Below are 27,426 nucleotides of genomic sequence, written 5' to 3'. Positions count from 1 at the left end.
CAGTAGGGGCGGGCCAAAAAACCATGATGTACATGTGCAGCGTCCCTTTGTCAAAGCACTGCTGGATGAGGGCCTCCCCATGCCGTGCAGGTCGCGGGGGTTATGCAACTATTTTTATTTTACTAGGTAAGGCACACTGAGCTATATAGCTATTTTTCAGAAGCGACCTGCCCACAAATGATAGCTCAACGAAGTGGCTTATGTGCAAATTTATAGCGAACAAATACTCTTAACGCACGTTTCTAAATGTGAATAGAAAAACTGGAGGACCTGGATAAAAATTCCACAAGACCACAGGGAGAACATGCAAACTCCAAATATACAGCAGGCGTCAGGGTCAGCAATGAACCCACGACCTCCTGTACACCAGGCGAGGGAGTCAACATCGTGCTACTGTGGCAGCCCTTCGATGTTCCTTCACCCACTGTGGCCAGTATGGGTAAGTAAGGGTGGCGAGGACCATAGATGTGAGAGCACAGATGTACAGTACAACACTTCCGTCTGGCACCTACCGCTTAGCATCACAACAGCCTGCAACGCCTGTTTAAAGTGCACGGCCATCGCTGATCCCAAGCACGATCCTGGCCCAACGCTGCCGGGCTTCCGGGATGTGACGAGGTCGGACGCATGCCGGGTCGATCTCGTCTCGGGCTCATCGCGAGAAACGTATCAAACCTCCGCACCGGAGAGGCCGCGGGCGGTCACCTGGAAGATCTCGAAGCCGGCGATGTCGAGGATGCCGATGAAGGAGGCGCCCTGTCGCTTGGTGCGGTCCAGGGCCTTGTTGAGGCGCAGCACGAGCCAGCGGAACAGACGCTCGTATGTGGCCTTGGCCAGGGCTTCGACCGCAAAGTCAGCCTACGCGTGCGTGCGCGGTACAAAGACAAAGATCCCCCGTAGAGCCTTAACAGACTGTTTCAGCAAGTTTTGTTAGCGAGCACCTATGAAGGCCGGCAGCACGGCACGCGAGGGGCTAGGTGGCCAGCACCATGCCCGGCCGCCTTTGTCTCCCCAGTGGCGATGTTTAAACACCGCACCAGGTACTCATTTGAGGCTGAGTCAACCTAGGGGAGGATACGAGCCTTCAAGTGGCAGCCCTAAAAGTCTGGAATACCCCACCTGCTACTTGATGTCGAAATAGCGGCGAGTGTCTCTCAATTCATCTCTTGAGAACCGCTTTTTGTGTTCAGTATGTTGTCCTTCCCCCCGCACCTCCGATTATAGCACGGTTGGCTACGTATGGTGCGAAAGAAGTTCAACGTACATAAAATGCAGCTGGCTGCATCTCACAATGATGCTCAATCCAGGACCTGTTCATATAATCGTCACTGGTGTGACCTGGAATCGAACTCGGGTCGCTGGGTTCGTAGCGCAGAGCGTTAACCGTTGCGCGCTACACACACACGTGGCCTTTATCACAGCACCGCATGGGCTCAGCTGCTGTTTGCGAGCACCTGTTAAGGCAGGCAAGGCACAAAACGGAGTGATGTGACCAGCAGCGCGCTGACGTTTACACGCACGATACAGGGGGGTCACGTAAGGCCACCATCGTTCTAGGGGAGGTGTCGGACAGGCTCTGATACCATTTTATGCTGGTGTGCATGGTCTGGAATCAAACGCCAACGCTTTATTCGACAGCTCTTGTTTAATCTGCTGCAACACTGCCACAGCTCACCGCGACCTCTTTCCCTTCTCCCCTCTCCCCTCCTCCCTGCCGACTCTCTCTTCATCTCCCCTGGCCCACACAGCCCCCCCCTCACCTGCTCCTTGGTCTGCGCCTTCTGCACGTAGTCGCGGCCGACCTTGATCCGCGGGGTGAGGATGGCGCGGCTGAACTCCGTCACGGACACCCCCAGCAGGTGGCACACTTTCTGCGCCGCTGTGATTGGGACGGGAGGTGCAAGGCAAGAGGAGGGGGGACGTCAAAGCGCTGCGTCGCACGATCGTTAACGAATAGTCAATTAACCAAACGAGTCGAGTCGAAGTCACGCAACGCAGAGGCTCGCACGATCAAAAGAAACGTCTCCGTTCGTAGCCCACCGAAGGGCCACGTTAGAAATTCCACAATACCATGGAAGGGGGCCGGTTCCTCCACGGGAAAATCGCTGTTGAAGTTGTAGGTATTTCATCGTCCCTGGATGGATGATAGGATGGCGAGTCTACACCTAACCGGATTCAGAAACTTCCAGCCTTTTTGACTACGTGCAAAGTGCTCTGGATAATAAAACTAATAACCTAAAAAGGGAATTAATATGAAGGTAATGAACAAAAATGAACATCAAAATCAACTTTTTTCTTCAAAATCACACTAAAAACAAGAAGAGCCGCCATTTACCACTAAGTGGTGATGACGTCACAACGGCGCTCGTGCCAGGCAAGGTGCACCGAGGTCGTTGCTGATGGGAGGTCATGGGGACAGGACCCAGGTGTTATAGGTTTGCTGAATGAGATATTTCACTCGACGCTGGGGGAGACACGAGCCTTCGAGTGGCAGCCCCAAAAATCTGGAACACCTCGCCTGCCACCTGATGTCCAAATAGCGGCGAGTGTCTCTCAATTAATTTGAGAGCCACTTTTTGTGTTCAGTTTGTTGTCCTTCCCCCCGCACCTCCGATTATAGCACGGTTGGCTACGTATGGTGCGAAAGAAGTTCAACATACATAAAATGCAGCTGGCTGCATCTCACAATGATGCTCAATCTCCCAGTTCAAGTTCAGGCTTAGGGGACCTTCACAAGTAGCTCTCCTCTGCCTATGAAATAATTAAAAATCCCTCCTTTTCCCCATGGCCTCGCTACGTAACGCTCGCGTCTCAGCGCACGGTGTGTCTTGCACGCGTCGTCCCGCACGGGCTGCTGTTTAATTTTTATTGTTTTAATTTTTATTGCAATGTAACGAAGATCCCGGTACAAGGTACAGACTGCGACAAGGGGAGGAGTTACAAAAACTCCGCGGACTAAAACAATCCCCAACTCAGCACTCCTGGATCCAAAGACGTGGAGGAGATTGTACTTACTGCCCCACACACACAATGTCGGGGACTGTGAGTGGGAGCGTCGGTTGTTATATGGGGGGCGGGGGGGGGGGGTAAAACAAGACTGTGGTGGTGATGTTCTCTGGGAGATGGAGCCTTCCGCAGCCGAGATTGTGGAATCCTCTTGCTCGGGCCATTAGGGACTCCGAGTCTGTTTCACTTTTTAAATCAGTCTTAAACTCACCTATTTATACTGCAGGTTTTCCATGTAACATAATATTTAAAAAACAATGCTGTTGTTCTGTTGGATTACTGTGCACTTATTATTATCATTATTCGAGAGCAGACATTGATTTTGTTATTATCAGCTTTCTATTTCACTTAGATTGTATCTATATTTGGGAATGTAGTTTTATTTTTACGTGCCACTTTCAGATACTTCAATATGAAAGGCGCTTTATGAAATAGAGGTTGTTATCATGATTAAAGGTAGGGGGGAGCCTACACGCGCCAATTGAACTCATCATCACTTGGGCTGTTGTTGAAATTCGCACTTGTGGCGTACTGTACTGCACCTGTGTTGTCGGGCATGGAGGCCTGGTCGGTGTTCCTCTCCTTCTTGAACACCACATTTCCAAACTGCAGCACGGACGACACGACCCGGAGCAAGGCTGCGGTGGACAGGAAGACACGGGCATGGTGAGCGTCAGTGACAGCGTGGACCGCGTCGGCCACATCGCGGCGTTACCCGCGTCGCATCGCTGGCGATGTCTCCGGCATCATCGGTCGCATCGTCGTGGCATAGGTCGCATCTCGGTAGCAACTCCGCCGTGCGTGGCACCAACGCGAAGCAGACGCTCAAGCGCCTGGAAACCGCAATGGTGTTCAAACACAGCGAAGACTTCACGTCCGTCAGCCTACGCTCTCTCAGTCTTATCGCGTGCGCTTGGTCACCCTTTGGTTTTGTTTACACTATTCCCTCGTTATTCGCGAGGGATACGTATGTTCCGGAGATGCCTGTGAGTAGCAAATTTTGCAGTTAATGATGTTGGCCTATGAAAATTAATTACCTTATTAAATTAAATACATATATATATAAAAAAGGGAAATTTGTGAATGTGTGTCTGTTCGAAATGTTTAGCATACTTCCCGACATGCAACAAACTTGAAATTTGGCATGTGGGTAGCTTCCAGACTGGACACAATGCAAAAAGTATAAAAATAGATTATTGTATTTTGGGGGGGGGGAGGGGGGGCGCAATAATGGATATAAGTGAGCGGTGACGTCAATTCTATGATGTGACCCGCATGCGGCAGCATCACGCAGCGTGCCTGCTGATGTCACGCATTCCCCCCCCCCACCCTCCGCGTAGGCCGTGGATAATCCAAAACACGAATCCAAGTCTCGGGCGAAGCCGGGTAGTAAAGCTAGTAAATAATAAATCACACCACTTATCATCACTTTGTCTCATCATTTTCTTTTTCTCTCTCGATGCAGTCGTGTAGAGTTCCAGATGCGATCCCGCAGACAGTCAAAATCGCGGACAGCAAGTTCGTGAATAATGAGGGAATACCGTACTTGTTTTGTTTCCTGCGCTGAATTTTCTGAACGTGAACTTTGCCTCCCCGAATGTGATTTTACTCCAGTACATTCCCTTTCATCTCAACGAGCTCCATTTTACAGGCCTCTTTTTTTTTTATTCACTGCCAAGTGAAGACCTTCCCATGGCACGGCTCCATCCGCCGCTGCATGAGCGCCTCCGCCGTGCAATGTCGGTGGTCATGGGGGCGTGGGTTCGCGAAACGGGGCAGGGGGGGGCAGGCGAGAGCAGCAAGCCAGGTACCGCTCTGTTCGTAACGCAAGCGCGCTCACCGATGCGCCACCGTCGCCGCCACTCCAACCCGCACCCCCCCCCCCCCCCCAAAATCGGCCGAACATCGCGAGCTGCAAATACATTTCAATGATTGAGCGCAGCACTTCGTACGCAAGTCCAATACATAGAGCCGCGACCGTCCTAGGGGCCATTGCCAACGACGTCACGTTGAACGACATTCACCCGCCCGCAGTGCATACCGTTTGGCTGCCTTCATGACCCGCTCGCCCAGAAACGGTGGCCGTGCCTCTTCACTGCCGCACGGCGACGAGAATCCCGTCGCGTTCAGCGTGGCCACAGAGCGCACGATTACAGACGGGCCGGCTCAATCGCGACACGGTACAGTTAATGACGTCCGGCGCTTCTTGGGATCGCAGAGGCAATCTTTCCCTTTAGTTTTTGGGTTGTGCAGGAAATTAGTTGATTGGCTGATATACATATATCTATGAATACAATTACGGCTGTGCTTATTTGAAAACTAATTTCTTTAAAACTGCTTTTTGTGTTTAGTTTCTTGTCCTTCCCCCACACCTCCAATCATCACGGTTGGCTAAGTATAGTGCGAAAGAAGTTCAACATACATACACGCATATATTGAAACAAATACCTTTAAAAGATCTGAAAAACCATAAAACCCAGGCGGTAAGAGTTCGATTCCCGCCCGCGGCCAACATCAGCGAAAACTAAAACCGGTTCTGGGCATCCGCCTCCCTCCCCCCAAACCTTACGCGAACCAATGTTGGTGAAGTATGATCAAACAACCACACACGACCAGCATCGTGTGGGGGAGGCCTTTACCCAGCGATAGATTGACACAGGGCCGTAATCTAGTATCACTATTATATTGTTACTCATGTGCCAGCAGGCGGAGGCATCGCGGGCTGTGCCCAGCTGCTGCCGCGGCAGGTGGACTTAGTTTCAGGCCGTAGTGCAAGTCATGGTGTCGCTCGCGCTTTAAAATAACTATGGCGGCACGGTTACACAGCAGCAAGGGGCATCCGCTGCCCACCCACCCCCCCCTCACCCCACCCCCCAGACAGCTGCGCCCTTCCAGCCCCAGTTCCAAATACGTGCGGCGGTCTCCTCCCAGCTGATACACGACAAGTCCATTACCGCTCGCTTAACGGACGTCTTCATCATCGTCGTCATCGTAATCATCCGCGATCAATCCACTGTTGGATGAAGGCGTTGTCCACGCTCTCGCCGTACCATCGCAATCGTGCGAACTAACGATCCGGCCAGCACCTCCGCGCGCGAGCCGATGCCATCGCCCCGTCCTCACACGGGAGGACATCCACTCAGGCGCGTCCCGCCCGTTTGTTCTGCCACTCCCGTCAGTCTTCGTTCCTTCTCGACGTGACATGTCCTGCCCAAGCCCTCTCACTATTCTTGACACTCGTCAGTGCCTTTAACCTGTGAATCTAAACATGCGTTTAGATTGCTTAGATTATTTGGCTGCTGTAAATTTCCATATGATAAGGGACTTTGTTGAGCTATCATTTGTGGGCAGTTCGCTTCTGAAAAAGAAGCAAAAAGCCCAGTGGGCGTTACCTGGTAAAACAATAAAAGTTGTTTATAAAAAAAGAAATTGTGATTTGTTTACCTTTTCCTATACTTTGCACTCCTGTATTGTGTTGTTTGTTGTTGTAACTTTCTGACCCGCCCCTACTGGACATCTATACCTCGACGTAATTAGATGCATGTATTCTCTCCGTTCGTCTCGGTGCGCTTTTCAGTTTTTGTTGCTCTATTTTCTTCGTTGCTGTCCACACGTCCGATCCACACTTCAGGGCAGGTGGTCTCGCATCGGCGGTTGACATTCATAACCAACCCCCGTGCGTGCCGTTTGGCGGCGCTCCATCGCTTCAACAACGAGCGTCCTAACGTCTCCTCTGCTCCCCGTCTTTCACGACGAATGTGTCGTGGGGCGAGCTACTGGCGAGGCAAGCAGGGCGGCAACGGCTGACTTGAACAAATCGTGGCGCCAGCGGGGAACATCAATGCAATTCATTTCAAATTTGAACGACGTACAGTTGAAGAACAAGACGCCCAGTCGGTGGGCGGGAACGTTTGTTATTTACATTCGCGAATATTTACTTCACCACTGTTCGGACACTTCGATACAAGTCCATGCGGTTGCTGCGAAATCGTCACCGAGATCGGTGACCGTACGGATTATTCACGGCTTCTGTCACAGGATACCCTCTACAGGACAAAGATCCCCTTTGCAGGTGAGGAGCTGACCACTTCTTGGGGTTCCCACTTTCCTGCTGCGTGCCGAACGGTAAAGGCGATGCCTTGCTTTACACCGCTGCTGGCGGATGTGTCCTCAAGCTAGCTCCTTTACAGGATCACTTTGTCCTTAACTTTTCCACGCTTGCCAGACCGTTTTTTTTTAAGGGCTGGGCGTACCCGCAGATTTGCCCTACTGCACGTGACATGCCGATCAGCTGACCGTGGTGCGCCACCCTTTTGCACTGCCGGACGGAAGGAGGCGAGAGGACAGCTGGGACAGGATTCAGGACCAGTACCCCATTGTTTCAACTGCCACGCCAGGAGATAGAATCCAGCCACTTTTGAACGCAGAGTCGAGCGCTATCACCATTGCAGAAATGGCAGCATCACGCTCACAGTGTGTACACACCTGTAACTCAGCGCTTTGGAGGCAAGGCATTGTGGGTGAGAGATCTGTGAAATTCCCAACGCCGGAGGGCTGCAGAGGCAACCAGGAGGTGGCGGCATTCAAAAGGGGCTTGCGAACCCATCTGTGTGGACTTTTCAGAGTTATCCCACCCTCCTCCCTTCCCGTACGTGGGGATTTCTTCCGGATGCTCTCGTACGTTACGCAGTAAAAATATAACTTGAGAACGAATAAACGTTTAAAATGACGCTCTTATATTTATTTAATGAACCCTAATCAGTCGGATTTTACAAGTCTACTGATACCGTACACAATGTACTTTGGCGTCAGCAGCGGCAATGTGCACCTGGTATCAGGTGCCTTGGAGGCAAGGGTTGGCGATTCACACGGAGAATAGTTTTAGGACTCCCAAACCGGCTGGGATTGCCAAGGTGACTATGCAGAGGAGATAGCAGTACAGCAAGTGGGTGCACGGCAGAACAGTGACTGTTATCCCTCGTATGTGTGGTGGGTTTTCTCTGGGAATGGAAGAGGTCAAAAAGACCCATGAAGAAGCATCCAGAAAAAAAAGCATTGAGAGTCAGGCAAGCTTTCCGAGGTTGTCGCCGCCAATTTGATCACATTAAGTTTTCGTGTTAGGCCACTATGTAACGATCTGACCAAATCGGAGTCGTTCAGAACAGTCTCTCTACTACCCGACAAATTTGCCAAACGAATTAAATCGGTCACGTGGTGTAGGTGAACAAGAGTTTAATGTCCCAATTATGATTGTGTCACCACCTCACCGGTGAGCTGAAAAACAACCCTCGCAACCGTTGCAAAACTGAGGTCGCGGGAATTTTCCTTCGGCTTCCCGTTTAAACATTTTTTTGGATCGTTTTACGAACCATGACACGAGTGCCACAGAAACGGTTAACCGGCAGCGCAACACGACGCAGGCCACGGCACCCGGCACCCACCCATCTGCTCCTCGTGAGCGAAGCCCATGATGCGCAAGGACTCCATGGTCTCCTGGAAGTTGTCCTTGTCCTGCTGCCCAGGGATGGGCACGTAGCCATTGGACAGGAAGCGGTAGTTGGTGAAGCCCTCCAACAGCAGCTCGGCTGCGTCGCATACACGCACACGACAGCAACAATCGGATTACAGCAACCGCATCTTGCTCTGGGGGTTGAACGCAAGCTCTTTAAGGAGCGCCGCCCCCCACCCCCACCCCCCGCTCATGCGTTATTCTTGACCATCGTCCATTAGTCCCTTCAGGGGGCTCTCATCCCGGCAATGATGCTCGTGCATGCGCGACGGTGAGGGTGAGAGAGGAGAGAAAGAGATGGTGGGTCACGGAGTTTCAACCGGGGGGGGGGGGGGGGGGGGTGGTGTCGCTTACTGCGCAGGTGCTCGGTGGCACCGGTGAGCAGCTGGTAGAAGATGTGGAAGGCCCGCTCGTCCTTGGCCTGACGGATCGCGCGCGACTTCTCCAGCAGGTCTTGAGGGCCATCGCTCCGTCAAGGGGGGGTAAACGACGCTTCTCAACGTCACTCGGCGCGACATTGTTGTCGTGAGATTTAGATCGCGCGACGGAGGCACCATCGTCACCTCCACCGCGACTTGCTCCGTCCCTTCCTTTAAGGCACATCTTAAACCTGCGGCTCGGAAGTTTAATGCAGCTCTAAGGACTGCTCCGTAACGTAATTTATTCAGGACCACCATCTCGTATAAACCACATGCTCCTTGTTATTTTGGTTGCAGACCCCTGCCCTAGCCCATCCCACTCCTGCTACTCCCCGTCCCCGCTCCCCAGCTACGACCAGGCCTACCCAAACCCCATCATTACCCAGATTACTACTCCTGCTGCTACTTCCCCCAGCGACGACCAGGCCTACCCCAATCTCTCCTTAACTACTCCCCACGTGGTCTCCGAACAGTCACCGCAACTACATGACCACTTTTAATAACCTCACTCTTGATCTCAACAACTTTCATCTCATGTACAATTTCGTAATTGTTGCAAAGCGCCTTGGGATAACGAGCTCTATATATCGCGACAAGATAAGATCGTCAGGGCACATCAACGTCATCTTCCACGTAGCACTCCTCGCCGCACCTGTCATGCAAACCGTCAACTCTCAGACACACGGCTCAAACCGCACACTCAAGAACACCGTTCCATCCACCCACTCGCTCACTCACTCTCACACACATTACTAATTCGCCGCCTGAGATGAACACTGCTCGCTCCCTCGCTCCCACGTAAGCCGCTCATTAACGCGCCGGGCCTTGCCAAGACCCCGGTTCGAGTCGCACATTTCTGGCCGCAAGCCCAAACGCTGGATGTGCGTAGTGCCCGTACCATGCACCCGCATCTATCACAAGGGGGGGGGGAATGGGGAGTAGCGGGCGCTATAGAATTAAGGAGCGGGGGGGTGCCTCTCGTAGCTCATGTAAATGAGGCTGCGTGCCCACACCCCCACTACAACAGCTCCACTTGCAGCTGTTTGGGAAATAATCACAGCTACTGGGCGCGTCTTTAATGTGGATGCCTACATAAACGGCACACGCGCAAACGCCTCGCTCGTTTGTGCGAAACAGACCTACACAGATGGCAGCGAAAACTGTCGCGTGAATTCCGGTCTTAGTCCTCGCAGCAGCAGCGGCTTTTTTGGCTGGCCATCGAACAAAGACGGCCACCGCATCGCTCGCACGCTTTCAGATGCGCTCCTGCGGCCGTCTGGAACGCTCTTCCTTCCGAAATTAGGAAGCCACTGGAGCTATGCAATTTCAAATCTCGATCGAAAACGTATTAATTTAGAACTGCTTTTTGTGTTTAGTTTGTTGTTGTTACCCCGCACCTCCGATTAGCACGATTGGCTGGTACGGTCCGGAAGAAGTTCAACTTTCTTACCTTGTCTCTATCTTGCTCTCATATCTTTTTCGTATTGTCCGTCGATGTAACTCACCGACCTAGTCCCTGCTGGACATCTGTGAATAAAGGCTGTGCAAAGCCTCATCGGATTCCACCTCTTCCTTGCTCCCCCCTCCTTTTTACTCCTCCTTCTGCCTCTTTCTTCCCTCCCTCCCTGCCTCCTCCACCAGTCTAAACAGAGATTCCCATTGAATCTCTCTGCGAGGGGGCCAGCGGCCGCCGTCACGTTTCAGCGAGGCAGCCGCTCGCGCCACCACAAATGGCGGAGTTGTTTATTTGGTTTTCATCTAAGGGGCTCGGGGTGCGAGCCATTCCGTTACGAGAGCGAAACACTCTGTGTTGCTGCGTCTGTGGGAGAAAAATCGCGCGTGCTTTTTTGGTCGTGGCGAGGCATGCGAAGAAAATAAACTCCTGCAACAGGGACGGGCGCGCACAAATCACGCTCGCCGCAGTCCTGGCGAGGCCCCGTCACTCTTTAAAACAAACACAGCTCTCGCAAGAAAGGATACACGTCTCAATGTTTGCCCCGACAATGTAGCCAGCCACGTCAAAGTTGATCCTGATGAATTTCCCCTGGGGGAAGAGGAGGTGGATAGGGGATTGGGGGGGGGGGAAGAGTGAGTATTTTTCACCTCTTCGAATCATCCGTAACCACCGCCACCACGTCAACTCCACAATTCCAGACTGGTTTCTGCGGCTCCAGAGCAACGCGTGCGACTCCCAAGTTTTATTTTTGTATCACTATTAATATCACGCCGCCACTTGTAACATCTGGATTGCATACAAACCGTAACTTTATAACAGAGATTTATAGTACGTCAGATACGTTAACATTTAATCACGTGCCATAAAAATTGAACCAAGCAATTTGTGGGGTGGGGGGGGGGAAGTGGGGGATGGGGGTTCCAGTGGTGGGGAAGAAGCATCGTCAGGAATTCTGACGATGCCCCGGGTTCGCGCGGGAAGTGCTCTCCCCGGGTAGAGCCATTGTCTTGCGGTGGCTTCGTTTAGCAACCCCACTGCTGCTGCTGCTGTTGCTGGTCAGGGGTCACGGTGGGTGGGTGGGTGGATGCGGAGGTCACGGGGGGTGAGCGATGATTTATTGGCTGCCTGTTCATCCGACCATTCTGCGTGCGTCGTCCAGCTAAAATGCAATCTCTACGGCCGCGCGGTACACGATCCCCGCTTTGTTGCCTCGCAAATCTCACACGCCACCGCCAAACAGGTCAGAGCAAGGTGGCGATGAGGCGCGAGGCGCGCCAGGTCACGAGAGGTCGACGCATGAGGGGGGAGGGGCATGGCAACGCAGCGATCAACGGCGGCAGCCCGGGCTCCAGTCCTGCTGTGCACTGCCAATGATCGTTTGTCTATTTAGCTTCCCAACAGGCAGACTCGGCCTGCTTACGAGCGTCCGGGGTTGTTGTGTTAACCGAGTTGAGTCGTGTTTTCCCCTTCAATTCTAATTCAGTGCGTTCTGAGGCAGCCAGCACGAGCATGACAGCACTACAGACACACGTGCAACTATTTTATTTTTTTACCATAAGGCCCGCTGAGCTATATAGCTCTTTTTCGGAAGTGACCTAGCCACCAATGATAGCTCAACGAAGTGGCTTATGTGGGAATTTATAGCAGCCAAATACTTTAAACGCATGTTTCTAAATGTGGACGGAAAAACCGGAGGACCCGGAGAACAATCCACGCGACCACGGGGAGAACACGCAAACTCCCTAATATACAAGTGTCAGGGTCGGGGCCGAACCCATGACCTCCTGCACACCAAGCGAGGTAGTTAACATTTCTCCACCGTGGCGTAAATGCCCCTTGTCCCATAGAGAACCGTGTCACAGCCTTCACGCAAAGTTCGCTCGCCAGGCTCGTAAAGGAACGTTTTCTTGAAAGACAAGACAAAGATCCCCCCACCCGCCCCGTTTAGCGTTGATAGATTGGAGTGGAGTAAGTGCTCTTAGCAAAGCTTTGTCTCCCCGCTGCTGGAATTCACACAGTGAACCAGTTAATGATTTGAGGCCGAGTCAGTCTTGTGCAGGCCACTCTGAGCATTTTCAGATGACACTTGCCACTGACGATGGACGTCGCTGGGAATGGAACCGAGGTTGCTGGGACATGTAGCGAAACAGACAAAGCACTGTGTAACCACTATGCCTATTTGTATATGTGACAAAGATCCTCCGTATAGCCTTCACAGACTCTATGGGCAAGTGCTGTTAGCAAGTAGCACCTATGAAGGCTCGCACGGCACATGAGGGAGTGGGTGGCCAGCACCACGCCCGAACCACCAGTCTCCCCAGTGGCGATGTTTACAAATCGCACCAGGCACTCATTTGAGGCCGAGCTGACCTAGGGGAGGTCCAGGACCAGTTCAGATAATCGTCACCGGTGTTTGCCATGAGCAGGAATGGAACGCGGGTCATCGGGTTCATCGCACGCATGCACGCACGCACGCACGCACAGACGGACGGAGCGATCGTCGCCTGGCCTCCTACGTGCAGCGACACACGTCAGCGGTGCACTCACAAATCGGGAGGAGTTGTCATTCTTGACCGTCTTGGCATTGCCGAAGGACTCGAGGATGGGGTTTGCTTGCAGCAGCTGTCTCTCGAGCTCCCCCTGCGAAGGCAAAGCGAGAGGCAGGGGGTCATGGCGATCCGCGCCGTCATTAATACGCCGCTATTTTTAGGCGTCTCTCAGCGCGACGACAACGACGAGACTTCCTGTGCAGGGCCGCGTGCGGCAGCCGTGAACGGGGAGCCGCGGTGCGACTCCACGAGCAGTCGCAGTGGCGGCGATTCTCCCCCAAAACCCACCGATCGACTGCATAAACCTCACCGGGCCCAGCGGGGCACGAGAGTCACTCTCGGGAATTAACAGAAATCTGCGCTCCCGGTTGCTGTCAACAAAAAAAAGATCTTGGGAATTTATATGTATTTTATTATGTATCCCCCCCCCCACCCCCTCGCCACCCCCCCCCCTCCCCCCCCACCCCTCCCCCCCCCGGAATATTTTTTTCTTTTGTTAAATGAACCATTCTAATATAATGTTTATGCTCTCGCATAAACATTATATTAGAATGGAAACACAAACTTTGATCTTTTTCACTAATGGGTTTGAAGGATGGTGCCAAGTGTTGTCTTGTTAAACTATGCCTTTAAAACTGAGAACTACTTACCTGCAGTACCTCTATTTAAATACACTATCGAAAAAATAATTTACACCCCTCTGTCAATCATCGTGTTTCTCAGTGGATTTGTGAACACACTTTGTAAACAGTACGTAAAATAGTATGCGTTTTCAATGCGCTGTTCATATTGTAAAAAGCGTTTATACCAATGTTACTCTACAGAGCAGTGGGTCACCGCTCCTCTTATCCGCATTGATACGAGCGGTATGTGGGGACTATGGCTTAACCGCAAACAAAAAAAACCTATCTGCACAGATGCATACGGACAAGAGAAGTATTATCAAACAGGAGGAATTAATGGTGCAGCGCATCTCATCTGTTAAATATCTGCAGGTAATAGGATTGTCATCGATTGATCTGGCTGCAGACATTGGTAGGTCACAAATAATAATGAAGATAAGAGAGCAGTTTCACTGTTTTATGGATACCGTTGTGACAAATAAAGGACTTAAGTCGTGTAGGCAGTTTGAGCAACTTTGAATAAGACTTATTATGATCCTGCCCATACTCGAGCATGGAGTGCATTCGCTTGTTCAGCTCTTGTGCGCATTCGTCCTCGCTGCTGCTGCGCTTGGACGACGACACGACAACAGAATGATCCGCGCCAGGTGGGTCGTGGCGTTTATGTGCGCGTTGGGACAGAGTCGCCCTAAATAAATTAATTAATGAAGATTTTGACTTGCGTTTATTCTGGACCCCGGAGTCCCGCCATAAGGTTCAAACGGATAACTCCGGAAAATATTCGAGGGCGGTGAAAATGAGAAATCATTATTTGTATCGGCTTAACACTTAAATGGCCCAGAAGCATCTCAGAGCGCCTCACGCCATATCTCAACTCGGTCATCCCAATGGCCGGCTATAGATTCATGTATTTTTTTTGTTAGCCAAGGGAAGCCGCTGATCACAGCTGTTCCCCCGTGCTGCCCAAGGTGGTGATGCGGCACTGCCCTGCGAGCGGACATTAGTTGGCGAGTACGGGGAGATGTTGCTCTAATCATTCTGATTCAGCAATTGTGCGAGTATAAATACGCCGATATGAGCTGCGATGAAAGTTGTTCGTCTGTCGAAACTTTTAACAAGGGGTCAAATAGTCTTTGGTTCTTTCGGTAAAGTCACGTTGAGACGATGAAAATATAAGGATGGGTTTTACCCGTTTTGGCAATAAAACAGCTGCGTTAAGATGTTCGAACACCAAATCGATACCTTATGCAAGGCATCCAGTCTGCATTAACCACACGTACTTATGGAAAAACATGCAAATAAACGTGCTCTGAAAATATACCTACGTGACTTTATCGAAAGAACCAAAGAGTATGGATTCCTGCAGTCACGAAAGCTTCAAATCGAAGGGGTCAAATCACAATTACAATTAAACACAATGGCTCGAGAGTCTATGGTGGAGAGTGTAATATAACTGCTAAACTACGACTTTCATGGGTGACAAATGGATAAACTATATAATAAACTATATCATTAGACGTTCCAGTTCATGCATGTTTAAATTGGGGCCTTTTATTCAACCCGATGCTCAGGTGAACAATGATTGAAGATCTAAGAATGGCCATCGTTGTCTCAGAGTTTGCCCAAATTTGGGCAAAAAGTGAATGTACGAAAAAAACAGAGAGATGACTACGGAAGGCACTGCATGACTGTCGCGTCGGCGGCAAACAGCCTTACGAGGCAGCACGGTGGGGGAGCAGCGGGTGGGTGGGGTAGGTCGGGGGGGGGGGCACGGAGATTTTCTTCAACGCAACCCGTCCCCGCAATCTGGAACGTTTCTGAAGCAGCGGAAGCCGCCTGCTTTTCTTAGCAAGCCATGAAAAGTGGGCTCTCCGCCGCCACACGACAAAAAGACCAACATTAATTCATCATTGCTTTTCAGCAGAGATTATTTTCAAAGTGACATCCTTTAGGCAGGAATGCCCGCCTACTAGCCCGACCGAAATAAGAGAGCTGGAAGGAATGCGCTGTGCAGCATCATTCGCGAGCTGTACGTTGATGTGTATCATGAGTAAAAGCCCACTTTTCCGTCCATTAGTTTTATTAAAACAAACCAACTTCTGCTGATTTGTAGATAGGGCACTTACGGCCGCAGAAACACAGGGGGACGGGGGGGGGGGGAAATGTGGGTATACCAGAGGAGGAGAAACCGGCAAATAAAGCCTTGGATGACAAATGTAGGTCTCTAATCTGTGCAGCTCATCCAACCGCATGGGATGTACAGTGAGCGTCTTCCGTCAAAATTGATTCATGCTTAAAAAAGCACCGACTGGCTCTCACCCCTGTTGGTGGCTCTCATTCAGTGGTGAAATTCCACATTCCTATGCTGGGGACCAATCTCTCGTGAAGACACCCATTGTAAACGTCCAACTAGAATGTACTAATTTTATCAATGCAAAATAGGTGGCGAGTGATTCAACCCCTTACCGCATTTTGAATCGAGCGGCCAATTACTCCTGACTGAATTACGATTTAACGTTTTTCCTTTCCCCAATTTAAATCCACTTGTGTTATCAGTGTTATGTCATGTGAAGAGGTAGCTATTTTTGAACTCTTGCAGCGAGCCGTGGATCACCCCGTGCATCTTCCCAGGGGCCGCATCTTCCCAGAACCCTGCCACGAAAATGTTCTTCACATCGCAGTCAAACCGATAATGTCCACTCTCAGAATTTAGCAAATTTATTTGACAAGCAAATTTATTTGACAAGCAAATTTAATGCTTTGGGTTTTTTTTACGTGCAGCCATTGATGACAGGGCGAAGACCGTCACTCGTTCTGCGATAACCGCCTCAACAAGCCATTCTCTCCAACACGAAGGATTGCACCGCTTCGCGAGAGATTTGAATGCAGACTTTGTCTCATGGCCGTTAATTATTTATTACTACATCGCTTACTCAAGAAAGCCTCACTGAGTCTCAGGAACCGCCTGTGACGAGGGTCCTGCTAAGTTTTTCACAGTTGGGGGGCGACGAGTGTTACGTATAATTGTTACGTTTCATACCAACCGAGTCATTTGACACCAATAGCACCATTGGGATAAAACTGGGGGCCCGCGATTAACGGTTTGAGTAAGAAAAAAACAGCCAAAAAGCGGGACCAACGTTTTCAAAGTGAATCAATGCGCTTCTGTGTGGAGCGCCTGCGTGCCATGCAGGAATGCCCGCGGAGGACAGCGCCACCATGCTCCGCCTACGCAGCTGTTTGGCGCGGTGGGGGGCGGGGGCAGCTGTCCCACGTCCGTCAAGCAGTGGACGTGCGCTCACAAACACACACGCCGGTCTGCGCGCTTCCTCCTCGCCTCGCATCTCCGCGGCACCACGGGAGGAAGTTTCGCCGTTAAAAATACACCATGCACGCTTCCGGTGTGGCTGCCCAACCAGCGATTCGGCGGGCGCAAACCGGGAGGAGGACGAGGAGGATGAGGCCACGTATAAATTGCACTGGTGATGGGGGTCACGTCCACTCGAGGAGAAAATCGGATGGGTGTTTCAAAGGGATTTCTAACGAAGAGATTGGGGTCGTGCGGCCTTGAAACGGCGCCCGAGTCGGCGAAGCGAGCGGCGAACACGCGGGGAGGTAGAGGCGGCCGTGGTGATCTGGCGAGACGAACGCCGTAAATCACGGCCGCGTTTCACGATCGCCCGAGCTAGGACATTATGCGCCGCAAGGAAAACCATGTTCCAGAGCCAATGTGAAAAAAAAACACAGGTCGATAACTTTGAACGCTCTCCAAACTTTTACGATTCATAAACATTAATAATACTTTATTTACTCAGGACAGCCTAAACGATCTCTTTTCAGAAACGTTATGCCTGGGAAATTTGCCAATTCTTTTCCGAATTGTTTGTCATGTCTCCACAATATACTGGCCCGGTGACGTGGTAGCGAATCACACGACTCGCAGCTGGAGGGCTACGAGTTCAAATCCTGGTCAGGTAGGCCAACACACCCCACCCCTCGTTGCACCACGATCAAGAAAATGGGGCACCATTCGCGCCGAGCTGCAGAGAAAGCAATGAGGCTCATCGGGAGTGAGCGGCCGAAGTAAGGTGGCAAGGCCAAGAACTCTCTCTCTGCATCACGTTCCACGACCCTAACGGGAATTGCTAATTGTGTTAAGATTAACCAAGAGCTGTGCTTCGAGTGGAGGGCGGAATGGACACGGGGAAAACGAGAACCACTTCTTTGTCAGACGTCAAACGAGGAGAGTTCGAGCCCGGCCCGGAATGACCGTTGGAGTCGAGCATCGGCCAGGAGCATGGCGGGGTAAGGGGTGGGGGAGGGGGGTGGTGGGGGGCACCACCAACAGCTTTGATCACGAGCACCGCCAGCGGGGTGCACCATGAGCCTTCGCAGCAATTAGCAACAAAGAAACACTTGCCTGAGACTTGAGAGGCCTCGGGGACTCCGGCTGCGGCGATTCCAAAACACGCGTTGCCGAGACAGGGAGGGAAGGAGGGGAGGGAAGGAGAGGGGGGGGGGTTAGATATCAGAGCGAGCCGGAGCGCCGGACCGTCCAGCGCAGCTCAGGGACTGTCCTTCATGCCGCGTGAACGCCCTCTGTGCCCTCCCCCTTCCCGGCACAGCCTGTTCCACGCCAAACCAGCCGCAGCCAGCTTGGCTTTCACTCCTCTTGCTTTTCTATCCGACAACAGCTGTCACGCGAAGCCGCTCACTTGCGCTCCTCGGGCGTAGTAGGCAGCAGCGCCGGTAGTATCGGAGGCCGCGCGCGCGCGTTTACTCCTGCGCCACACACGCACTGCTGCACGAGGGGGTCTGTATGCTGTGGAGGTCGCTTTCCCGTACTTCGCCAAGCTGGGCAGTGCGGGTTGGTGAGCAGTACAATTATCCACGGCTGGGAATCGAACTCTGTTCTCTACTGTGTGCAAATCACTATGCTACCGTTCCACCCTGCCATCGTGTGAAATCAAATGACTATTATGCAGCGTAAAATGCCGATGTTCCAAACTGCAGCCACTCTTGACAGAATTTAACGTGGCTGTACAATTACAAAGCAATTAAAAAATACTTTTAATGTTCTCCACCCCCCCACCGACGAGTAATAGTCCTTGCTTAATTGTCAAATTTTAATCATCATATCTTTTCTCGTTCAATCCCATCCGCATCTTGACTCTTCTTGTAGTTTACTTGGAATTATGCTGCGGAGTGCTGAGATGGCCACCCACGAAGGACAAAGTTACGATTTTTTTTTTATCGTAACCCACAATTGCGTGCCGTTTATCCCATTCGCCTTGTCGCCGTTTCTTCACGAGCACTTAAAATGTCATCACAAACAAATCCCGCCGTGAATTACTCCAAGGCTCGGGACTCAGCTGGTCACCATCCGCGGGAACCGTTGGGAGTTTAGTTCATGCCCCGCGTGCGCTATGGCAGAAGCCACGAGAATGGGGAATGGCATCGCCTCTAGCACCGCAATATAACGAAGATAACCAAGGTCGGAGCCCTATGAAACAACGGAGCAGGGGAGGGGGGGAGGGGAGGCTTTCTCCTGTAAAGGGAAAAGTTAGCCAGGCAACACATTCTTAATTCATTACGCAAGTCTTAATTCCCCACTAAATATTTTCCGAGTCACTTGCAACAGACTGGATTGAGGCACTTGACCAGTAGCCACAGCCGTGGCTGACAGAAGGATACCGGATGCCAAATAAATAACCATGCGCTGTTGACAAACGTGGTTGTTTTGCATCAGCACACCGGTATGCTAAAGAGAGCGATCTGCAACATTTAACAATTGTTGTTGCTCCAGCACATCGGTATGTTCAACACCGGGGTATGCATACCGTTGGGCTGAAGTCATCGAATAATTGGCGCGTTTGTTTACGTGACAACTTTATTTGTTGGAGGACGATGTCGGGCGGGAGGAGGGTCTACGACGCGCGTTCGGCATTGCAACCCGCGCGATCCGTCCCGTGTAAAATTCAACGATGGTTCGTGCGCGAGTGGAGCCTTGTCTGTACGAGATGCGGGAGACGACCGTCGTGGGTTTACGCCGGCGGCTGCGCAGCGACTCGCTCACACGCCGTCGGAGAAATCGCAGCGCGCTCAAAACTCCGCGTCGGATTTTACCGTCGGGGGGGATATTGACACCGATTAGGCCCGCCTGCTGTATTTCACACCATTAGTGCGCGACCGCTCCGGACCGTGCCGTGCGTACAAAACGGTAGCAGTCAGCAGCGGCCCAACCTTTGCGGGGATGTTTCTCGGCCGCCGCGTCAGCGCTATTATTTCCCGTCTCCGCTAAGAAAATTTACGCCCCGGCAATTTTTTCGTCAATTTTTATCTGCGCCTTTTTCTAATGTGGCGCCACCCGAAGGCCGATTTATTTATCCACTCGGGGTGAGCTGCCATGACAGCTGAGCACGTGCATTTGTAAAACAACCCAAAGGTGAAATATATGACCTAAAACTGTCGTGACTGCAGGAATTCATATTCTTGGTTCTTTCGGTAAAGTTACGTGACTTTACCGAAAGAACCAAGAATATGAACCCAAAGGTGACATTAAGGGCATTTACCAGGCATCCTTCATTGGCCCTCTCCATTACGCAACCCTATATCTTGCAAACGATTCCGAGGTCATGTCTGCGCCTATCTGATGGATAAAGTCTCACAACAGCGATTGCCCGAGGCATAAAACTAAAAACGTTGACGTAACTAAAATGTTTTGCTTAACCTCTAGTGATCGTGCTGAGGCCATCAAACGTTACACACGAAAATCGGATTGAATTTTGGGTAGGAACCAGGGATTCCAACAGCGATTCTCAACGCTCAACGACACAAGCCTCTAGACTCCGTTTTCAGGACGTTTGTCCAGTTCGCTGTGGGGCGTTCTGCACGTGGGAAGTCAACGGAGTACCCGGAGAATACCCACCCACACCAAAGGATAACATTCAATATCCCATATGCAGGTCGGTAACCAACTTGCTGTACTGCCGTTTCACGGTCACCAACAATAAGTGAATATAAACAAAGCGCAGCCGTGCCCCAGATATTCAAAGGGGAAGCGCCCAGCATTCTCTGCAAGCGTTCGCCTACCGGGAGCGCGTGGGGCACGGGTGCTGGTATCGGATCCGGCAGGTGGATCCGGAGCGGGGGGGGGGGGGCAGGGTGGGGGGGGCAGGGTGGGGGAGAGACACTGACCGGAGCGGTGTGGTCCTTGCGTCCCCGGGGGGACGACGCGACATGCGCCAGGTACTGGATCACCTTCTTCGTGTTCTCCGTCTTGCCGGCGCCCGACTCGCCCCTGCACGCGCAAAGCCCCCAGCCAATCGGAGAGAGAGAGAGAGAGGAGTCAGGCGTGAACGACTGCTCTCCTAAGTCGGGCAAACTCGGCCCTGGCACAAGGACTACTCTGCCAATCTGAAGGGGAGAGGGACGTTGGGTTTAAACGCTTCTCGCCCTACGCTATTCAAGGACTGGCACAGCCATGCTCGCTGCAGAATGCATGAATGCGGATGTGTATGTATGTTGAACTTCTTTCGCACCGTACGTAGTTAACCGTGCTAATTAGGAGGTGCAGGGGAAGGTAAACAAACTAAACACAAAAATCGGTTCTAAAGAAATGAGGATGCGACGTACGATACGGTAATTTCAAATGGATTCTTACCCTTCCGGCATGCACACACACACACACAACTGAATAATGTGCCTAAAAATCTATAAATTCCTCTTCATATATATTTTTTATTATGATGATAATAATCAGATTTGGGATGATGGCCGATAGTCGAGATTAACGGTCGATTGGCAGCCAAAGGAGAGAACGTGCCCCCGATTGTACGTCCACAAAGGAGATGGGGCAATGAGACGCAGCTCGTGTGCAGGAGCTGCAGGGTTGTATTGCATGACCATGAAAAATTATGACAGCTTGACCTTCATCCAACAGTGGATATATCATGGCTACTGATATTGATTATGATGCGTTAATTAAAAATAATACCGCTGTAAAAATTATCCGCGGTGGCGAGATGTTAACTCCCTCGGTATGGGTTCAATCCCAACCCCAACGCCTGTATATGTGGAGTTGACATGTCTCTCTCTCCCGTGGTCGCGGGGATTTTTATCCGGGTCCTCCGGTTTTCCCACCACATTTAGAAACATGCATTTAGATTATTTGGCTGCTATTAATGTCCACATGAGCGACTTCGTTGAGCGATCATTTGGGGCCTGATCGCTTCTGAAAAAGGGCACATTCAGCTCAGTGAGGCTTACCCGGTAACAATAAACGATAGTTTATAGTTTAGCATATTTTGTGGCATGCGCCAGAGAGGAAAGGGAACAGGATACGGTTGAATCATGACCCCCAATCGTGGAGTTACGGGGGAGGGGCACAAACGGTTTGTTAAGTTGCTCGACAACGAGCGCAGGTCACAATGCCCACGACGGAACACAGGGCTCCGTGAAATGTAATTTAACGGTGGTGTGGTTACGTTTAACACAAGCAAACCTGTTCAACGTTATTCTCAGAGTTTCACATCGGTCAGGATGAGAAAAGTTTAAATTCCACACGGTCCCCAAACTGACAAAATATTTAACTGCGTCTGATTTATAACACCGGCCTTTTATCAGGGTAACTCAGAAACGTGAGCGAGTAATACAGTTCACAGGCCACGCACGGGATACCCACTTTGACATCAGTGCACAGCGACATTCAACTCTCAGCAAATCAAAGGCCAGAGAACATAAATGTGCTAACGCCAGCAGCACAAGTCGCCACTCTGGGATCACAGCAATCAGCCGCTGACGCAATCCAACGCGTGTCACCCGCACTCTGCGAGTTAAGTGTTGAAACAGATAACTGTTGAGATTGGCTTTTGACAACAGTGAAAGTGGTGGCAATAGCTTGGAACCCCCCCTGGCAGCCCGGCAATGAGTCCCGTGTATTCTCGCCACCCCACGCCCCTTTACAGAGGCCAACACCAGTTGCTTTTAAACAAAAACGAGTCTCAAACCGCAAACGCTCAGCACGTACAGCTCTTTTTCGGCGAAAGCGCCATGCGGACCAACACTTAAAATCCATCAACGCGCCGCACTGGTCTCAGAGCTGGACGCAAGCAAAGATTTATCACGTAAATACCAAAGCAAACATCAATCTTTCTGGGACAGAAAAATTCCAGCCATGTCCAGCCACTCCAGATATGCGGGACCCGCACGCCAAGGTGAAGACGTCACCGATATCGGTTATCAACGCCTGTGCACGCTCGCCGTCCTGCGAGCTCCGGGAAACAGGCGGGCAGGCGAGCAGGCCGGTTCACGCGACGACCTTTCAGCTTATCGCCACGGCAAATCGGGCCGCAGGAATTCCCAGTGGGGCGCTGCAACGGTCGAAAACATTAAAATCGGAATCCGAGTGAGAAGCGGGCTGCAACCGACCACGCGCTCACCACACGCAGCCTCCCCAGCAGTGCTTTGCTGCGTGCGATTTCCCAAACGCTGGCAAAGTTACAAGATCACGGTACGTTTAAAGTCGCCTTTCGGCTTGCTTAATCGCCAGATTATCGTCCCAGCAACAATCTGCGCGATGCAACCGCCACCACCCGACCCAAACTGCTCCATGGAAATTTTCATCCCAGCTCCTGGCGTTTCACGCCGCAAATTATAAACCGTGCGTCGCGAAAAATTTACGCGAGCAGATAGCCGTCGGGGAAAAAAGATAAAAAGAACCAGGTCACCTCAGTCCATGCCGCAAATTGTATTGCGCGAAGATGTCAAGATTTTTCCCCTTTTATTTTTATGCACAGGAATGCGAGCTTATTGCCGAGCAAACTTCTGACCCAGAGGGAGTCTCAGGGCATCAAGAAAACAAGCTTCCCGACTCCACCATCATGACAAAAAAACTGCAGTTTGTTTTAGTGCCTGCAGTGATGGAATTCATAACCAAACAGCAGCTCTGCCCAACGCAGAACCATAAAAAAACTACCCAGGACACATAAACAACACCAGCCCCTTGAGGGCCAGAAGAACCACAAAATACTCCCTGCATCAACTTTCTGAAATGCTTTTTTTCTTCACCAATGTTTTCCACATGGGCTACAAAAAAATAACACCACTGATGAAGTTAATTTCCCCCCCCCCCCTTCCAGGGGCTCGTTTTCATTTAACGGGTGCCCGTACCCACAGAGTCGAAAGCGCGGCAATCTTTTTGCGTTGCATGCACCTATAGCCGGAATAAAAGACAGGGGTTTGCGCAAAGGGGGTCTGTAACGGGATCGAGTGGAGCAGATGGATGGGACTCACGTGCAAAGGATAGACTGGTCCTCGCGATCTGAAACGAGACAGGGCGAGGCACAGGCGTCAGTCAAAGAGCAAGGTTCACGAACACTGCCAGTTACATCAGCATCACACATGAAGCTGAGCGGCATTCCCCGGGCTGCAGAACTGTTGAATCCGGCCAAACGCAGCAAAGAGGATTTGTTATTTTTTTAAGCAATACTCCCCATCGCTTGCGGTAGCCGGAGAAGAAGAGACACCATCGCTGCAACAAAAGCGGCAACAAAAATTCCCGCTGCAGCAAGAACCCGCAAAATTGACGCAAAGAAGCTCGGCCAACAGCCTCCTCACTCAAAGAGCAAAGTTGTTCGCGTGGTTACTTTTTGATGTCCATGCATGTGCTCGTTTACATCGACAAAAGCTGTCGTTGCCCCCCCCCCCACCTCTCCCGCGTCCTGGATGCTGTTGTTTCATTATTAACTCTTTCCCGTTCCGATGACGTACGTCGCGTACGTCACTAGTTTTTTCCTACGATTCCGTTCGGATGCCGTTCCTGATTACGTTCGTCATTGGAATCGAATCGAATCCAAACTAAATAGGGAGTAAAAGACCATGAGGGAGGGCGTGTGGGCACAGTTTGGTGCCAGCTATCATAGTACGGTCGTGTCGTTACAGTCGCTAAAAACAGCAGCGCTACGCCTCACTAAATAATATTAATGCGGAGCCGCTTGCACGTTCTGATACTCAGCGGTGAACGGGACCCACACACACTGCAGCTTGCAGACGTCTCGGAACGGGAAAGGGTTAAGATTGAAATTCATGCAATAAATTTTGAATGCACGATATGTATTTTGTAGGATCGGTCATTTCCATACGCACAATTCCCAAGTGCTTTATAGGGCAAAAACAAAAAAGGGCCATTTACATTGTGCGCGTGAAGGCCACATTAGCCATTCTATTGCAAAACCAAACACTCCTAAAATGTAAATACACTTCTTACAATTATTCAAACTCTTTGTATTGCAGTCTGTAAAAAATACACGCACGGAACAAATCCACAGGAACGTTAATATCAGGAGACACATCTATAGACCGGTGCGCGATTTTGGCTTCAAGCGAGAAACCACAAAGACTGCCACCGTCAATAAGAAAACCCGGCTTGGGGCTGGTGGGATTGCAGATGTGAACGTTCACCGATCGCACGAACGCGACCTCCTGCAAAGCATGTTTGTACTACATCACGCGCACTAAACGAATACATCTTGGGTCTTTCGTGCAGTTTTATTGGAATGTTTAGGAGTCGCGGTGCCCATATAAGGCGGCACGTGGGGGCACTCCGAGGGTTGGTGGGGAGAGGGGGGGTTAACGTGGGGGTTGTGGGGTGCGGGGGGGCAGGGAGGAACCAGGGGCTCTGGCGGAACCAGGGGGCCCAAGGCAGAGGGAGGAAGTGCCCTTGCAGCTGCGTGGGACCGCGCGAGGTGTCAGGAAACACATGTGGCGACGACGCTGCGGGGCAGATCCCGCCAAGTGCCCAGCTTTGGGGGCGCACGGACGCTGTGGAGCCCCAGCGAGTGCTGGTGCAGCAAACATCTCAGGAATAAAAAAAAACATTGACGATCCGAGTGGCTCGCGGAGGAAAACTCGCTCCACGGAGCCGAAGGGCCTGCGCGGCTCTGCCATGGCACTCGGCAAGCCTCCGTCAGCGGAGTCCGTTGGGCCTGGCCTCTTCTAGCACCGATGGTCAGACCCGGCATGTGACACTAATGCGAAGCCCTGGCCGGGCCGCGGTAGGCGGAAAGAGACGTAACTGTGCCTTACCACTGAGTCGTCCCGACGGCAAATGTGACATCGGAAAAGCGCAACGCTGACGAGGGAGCAGACCAGGCAAAAACAGGGTGGCCTAGTTTAACGCGAGGGTGCGGGACGGCTATTTGCAGTGATGAAGGAATGTAACCCGATCATAGCAACGGCATACTTCTTAATGCAATTGCACAACTAGGAAGGCAAACACACGTTACTGACCTATGCTCCTAAATTTAAAAACAGCCAAGACCACACGACGCGTTATTTCTGCGTCCAGCGAAACCACCACATCATCCATTACCCCTCCCCCTTGCCAAACAGAAGTCGCACAGGAATCGTACGGAAACCCAAAAAATGATTTCTCAAGATTTCATGGCTAAATACCACGGTGTTAATGCACACTCCGATTGCCTTAAGGAGCCCTCGGCCTGCCTGCATGGTATAAGTAATTAAGCGTAAGCATCTGTGGCCAACAGAGGCAGCCCAGCCCTAGAGGTCACGGCCATGGCGAGTGAAGCCAAAAAGATTTCATCCACTAATGCTGCTCTCACTGCCACAAACGCTGCTCCCACTGCCAACTTCCTGTCCAATCTAATTCAAAAAGACACAAGCCATTTGTATTTCTGTTGCCAATACGTACAAAATCGAGGCGACTAATTGAGTGAATTCTAGATTTGAAGCTTTCGTGACTGCAAAGATTCATATTCTTAGGTTTTTTCGGTAAAGTCACATAGGTAAAAAAATATATATATATTTAACCTACGTGACTTTACCTAAAAAACCTAAGAATATAATTGAGTGAACTTTAAAAAGAACAAGGTGGGGGTGGGTGGGTTTATTTGGCTGCTATAAATTTGGACCTGATAAGACACTTCGTTGAGCTATCAGTTGTGGCCAGGTTGCTTCCGAAAAAGTAACAAATAGCTCAGTGGGTTTTACCTAGTAAAATAAAAATAATATAGTTTTAGGTTGGTTATTTATTTTTAGTGATTTTTTTACCTTTCCTAAACTTTGCAGTCCTATCGTTTTTGTTTGCATTGTTTGTTGTTGTAACTTTCTGACTCGCCCCCCCCCCCCTTACTGGACATCTGTAAAAGAAAAAGCTTCACCGCGGATTTCTCCAGTCGAATAAAGATTCTGATTCTGACGAGGGGGGGGGGACGGAAGGGACGTATTGGCGGTATATTGGTACATCATAATACACCGGTCCTCATAAAATCTGCCTTTGGAACACGTAGCCAATTGTTATCAGGCTGGGTGCTATACTCAAATAGCTACGTGTGTAGTGGGCTCAAACGGAGACTCAAGTCGTATTCTTGGAGGCAACACATTAATTAATACCAACACACTAACACAAAGGGGTAACTGCCCCTTCACCAGATAATAACTTATAATGGTGGTCCACCAGGCTAACTACACTAACTGCACTGGGAGTAGCTACGATGGACGGGACCCCAGCTTGGGTCCCGGTCCCCGTGTTGGCGACTTGTCTTCGGACGTAGGCGTAGAACACAGAGTCTTGAGGACAACAACAGCCAGTGCCGCTCAGAGCTCCGGCTTATAACCTGTGTAACAGGGCTCGCTCCGCCCCTAGCCACTGTGCATGTCACTTCACACAGTGACATACACAGTGACATCCAACGATGTCACTACACGTGTTCAGCTGCTCATAACGTTCATCTTCCGACTGCGTCGACATTAAAATAACTGATTTTGATGCACCCCGCAAGATTTTATGACCGGGGTTGTGAATCGCAGGAAAATATATAATCATTGCGAAAATGTTGCTGTTTTT

General features: G+C 51.0%; 1 protein-coding gene across 8 annotated transcripts in view; it reads right to left on the bottom strand.

Moving 5' to 3' along the window:
- Positions 1-27,426, bottom strand: part of LOC144719035 (myosin-10-like) — a 79,716-nt gene that overhangs the window by 38,017 nt on the left and 14,273 nt on the right. For 4 of the 8 annotated variants that reach the window (XM_078594775.1, XM_078594779.1, XM_078594776.1 and 1 more), the window contains exons 5-14: positions 23,856-23,883; positions 20,760-20,862; positions 17,983-18,012; positions 12,938-13,030; positions 10,915-10,978; positions 8,870-8,968; positions 8,448-8,600; positions 3,549-3,644; positions 1,761-1,879; positions 706-858 (exon numbers count right to left, since the gene is read on the bottom strand). In XM_078594775.1, coding sequence (XP_078450901.1) covers positions 706-858; positions 1,761-1,879; positions 3,549-3,644; positions 8,448-8,600; positions 8,870-8,968; positions 10,915-10,978; positions 12,938-13,030; positions 17,983-18,012; positions 20,760-20,862; positions 23,856-23,883 — 938 coding nt within the window. The remainder of the gene's footprint in view (positions 1-705; positions 859-1,760; positions 1,880-3,548; positions 3,645-8,447; positions 8,601-8,869; positions 8,969-10,914; positions 10,979-12,937; positions 13,031-17,982; positions 18,013-20,759; positions 20,863-23,855; positions 23,884-27,426) is intronic. The other 4 variants (XM_078594777.1, XM_078594780.1, XM_078594778.1 and 1 more) reach the window with 1 other exon arrangement.

Source organism: Lampetra planeri, chromosome 5, assembly GCF_965212315.1.
Source record: "Lampetra planeri chromosome 5, kcLamPlan1.2.h2, whole genome shotgun sequence".
NCBI classification, from domain to species: domain Eukaryota; kingdom Metazoa; phylum Chordata; class Hyperoartia; order Petromyzontiformes; family Petromyzontidae; genus Lampetra; species Lampetra planeri.
This window is presented reverse-complemented; position numbering and strand designations above follow the sequence as displayed.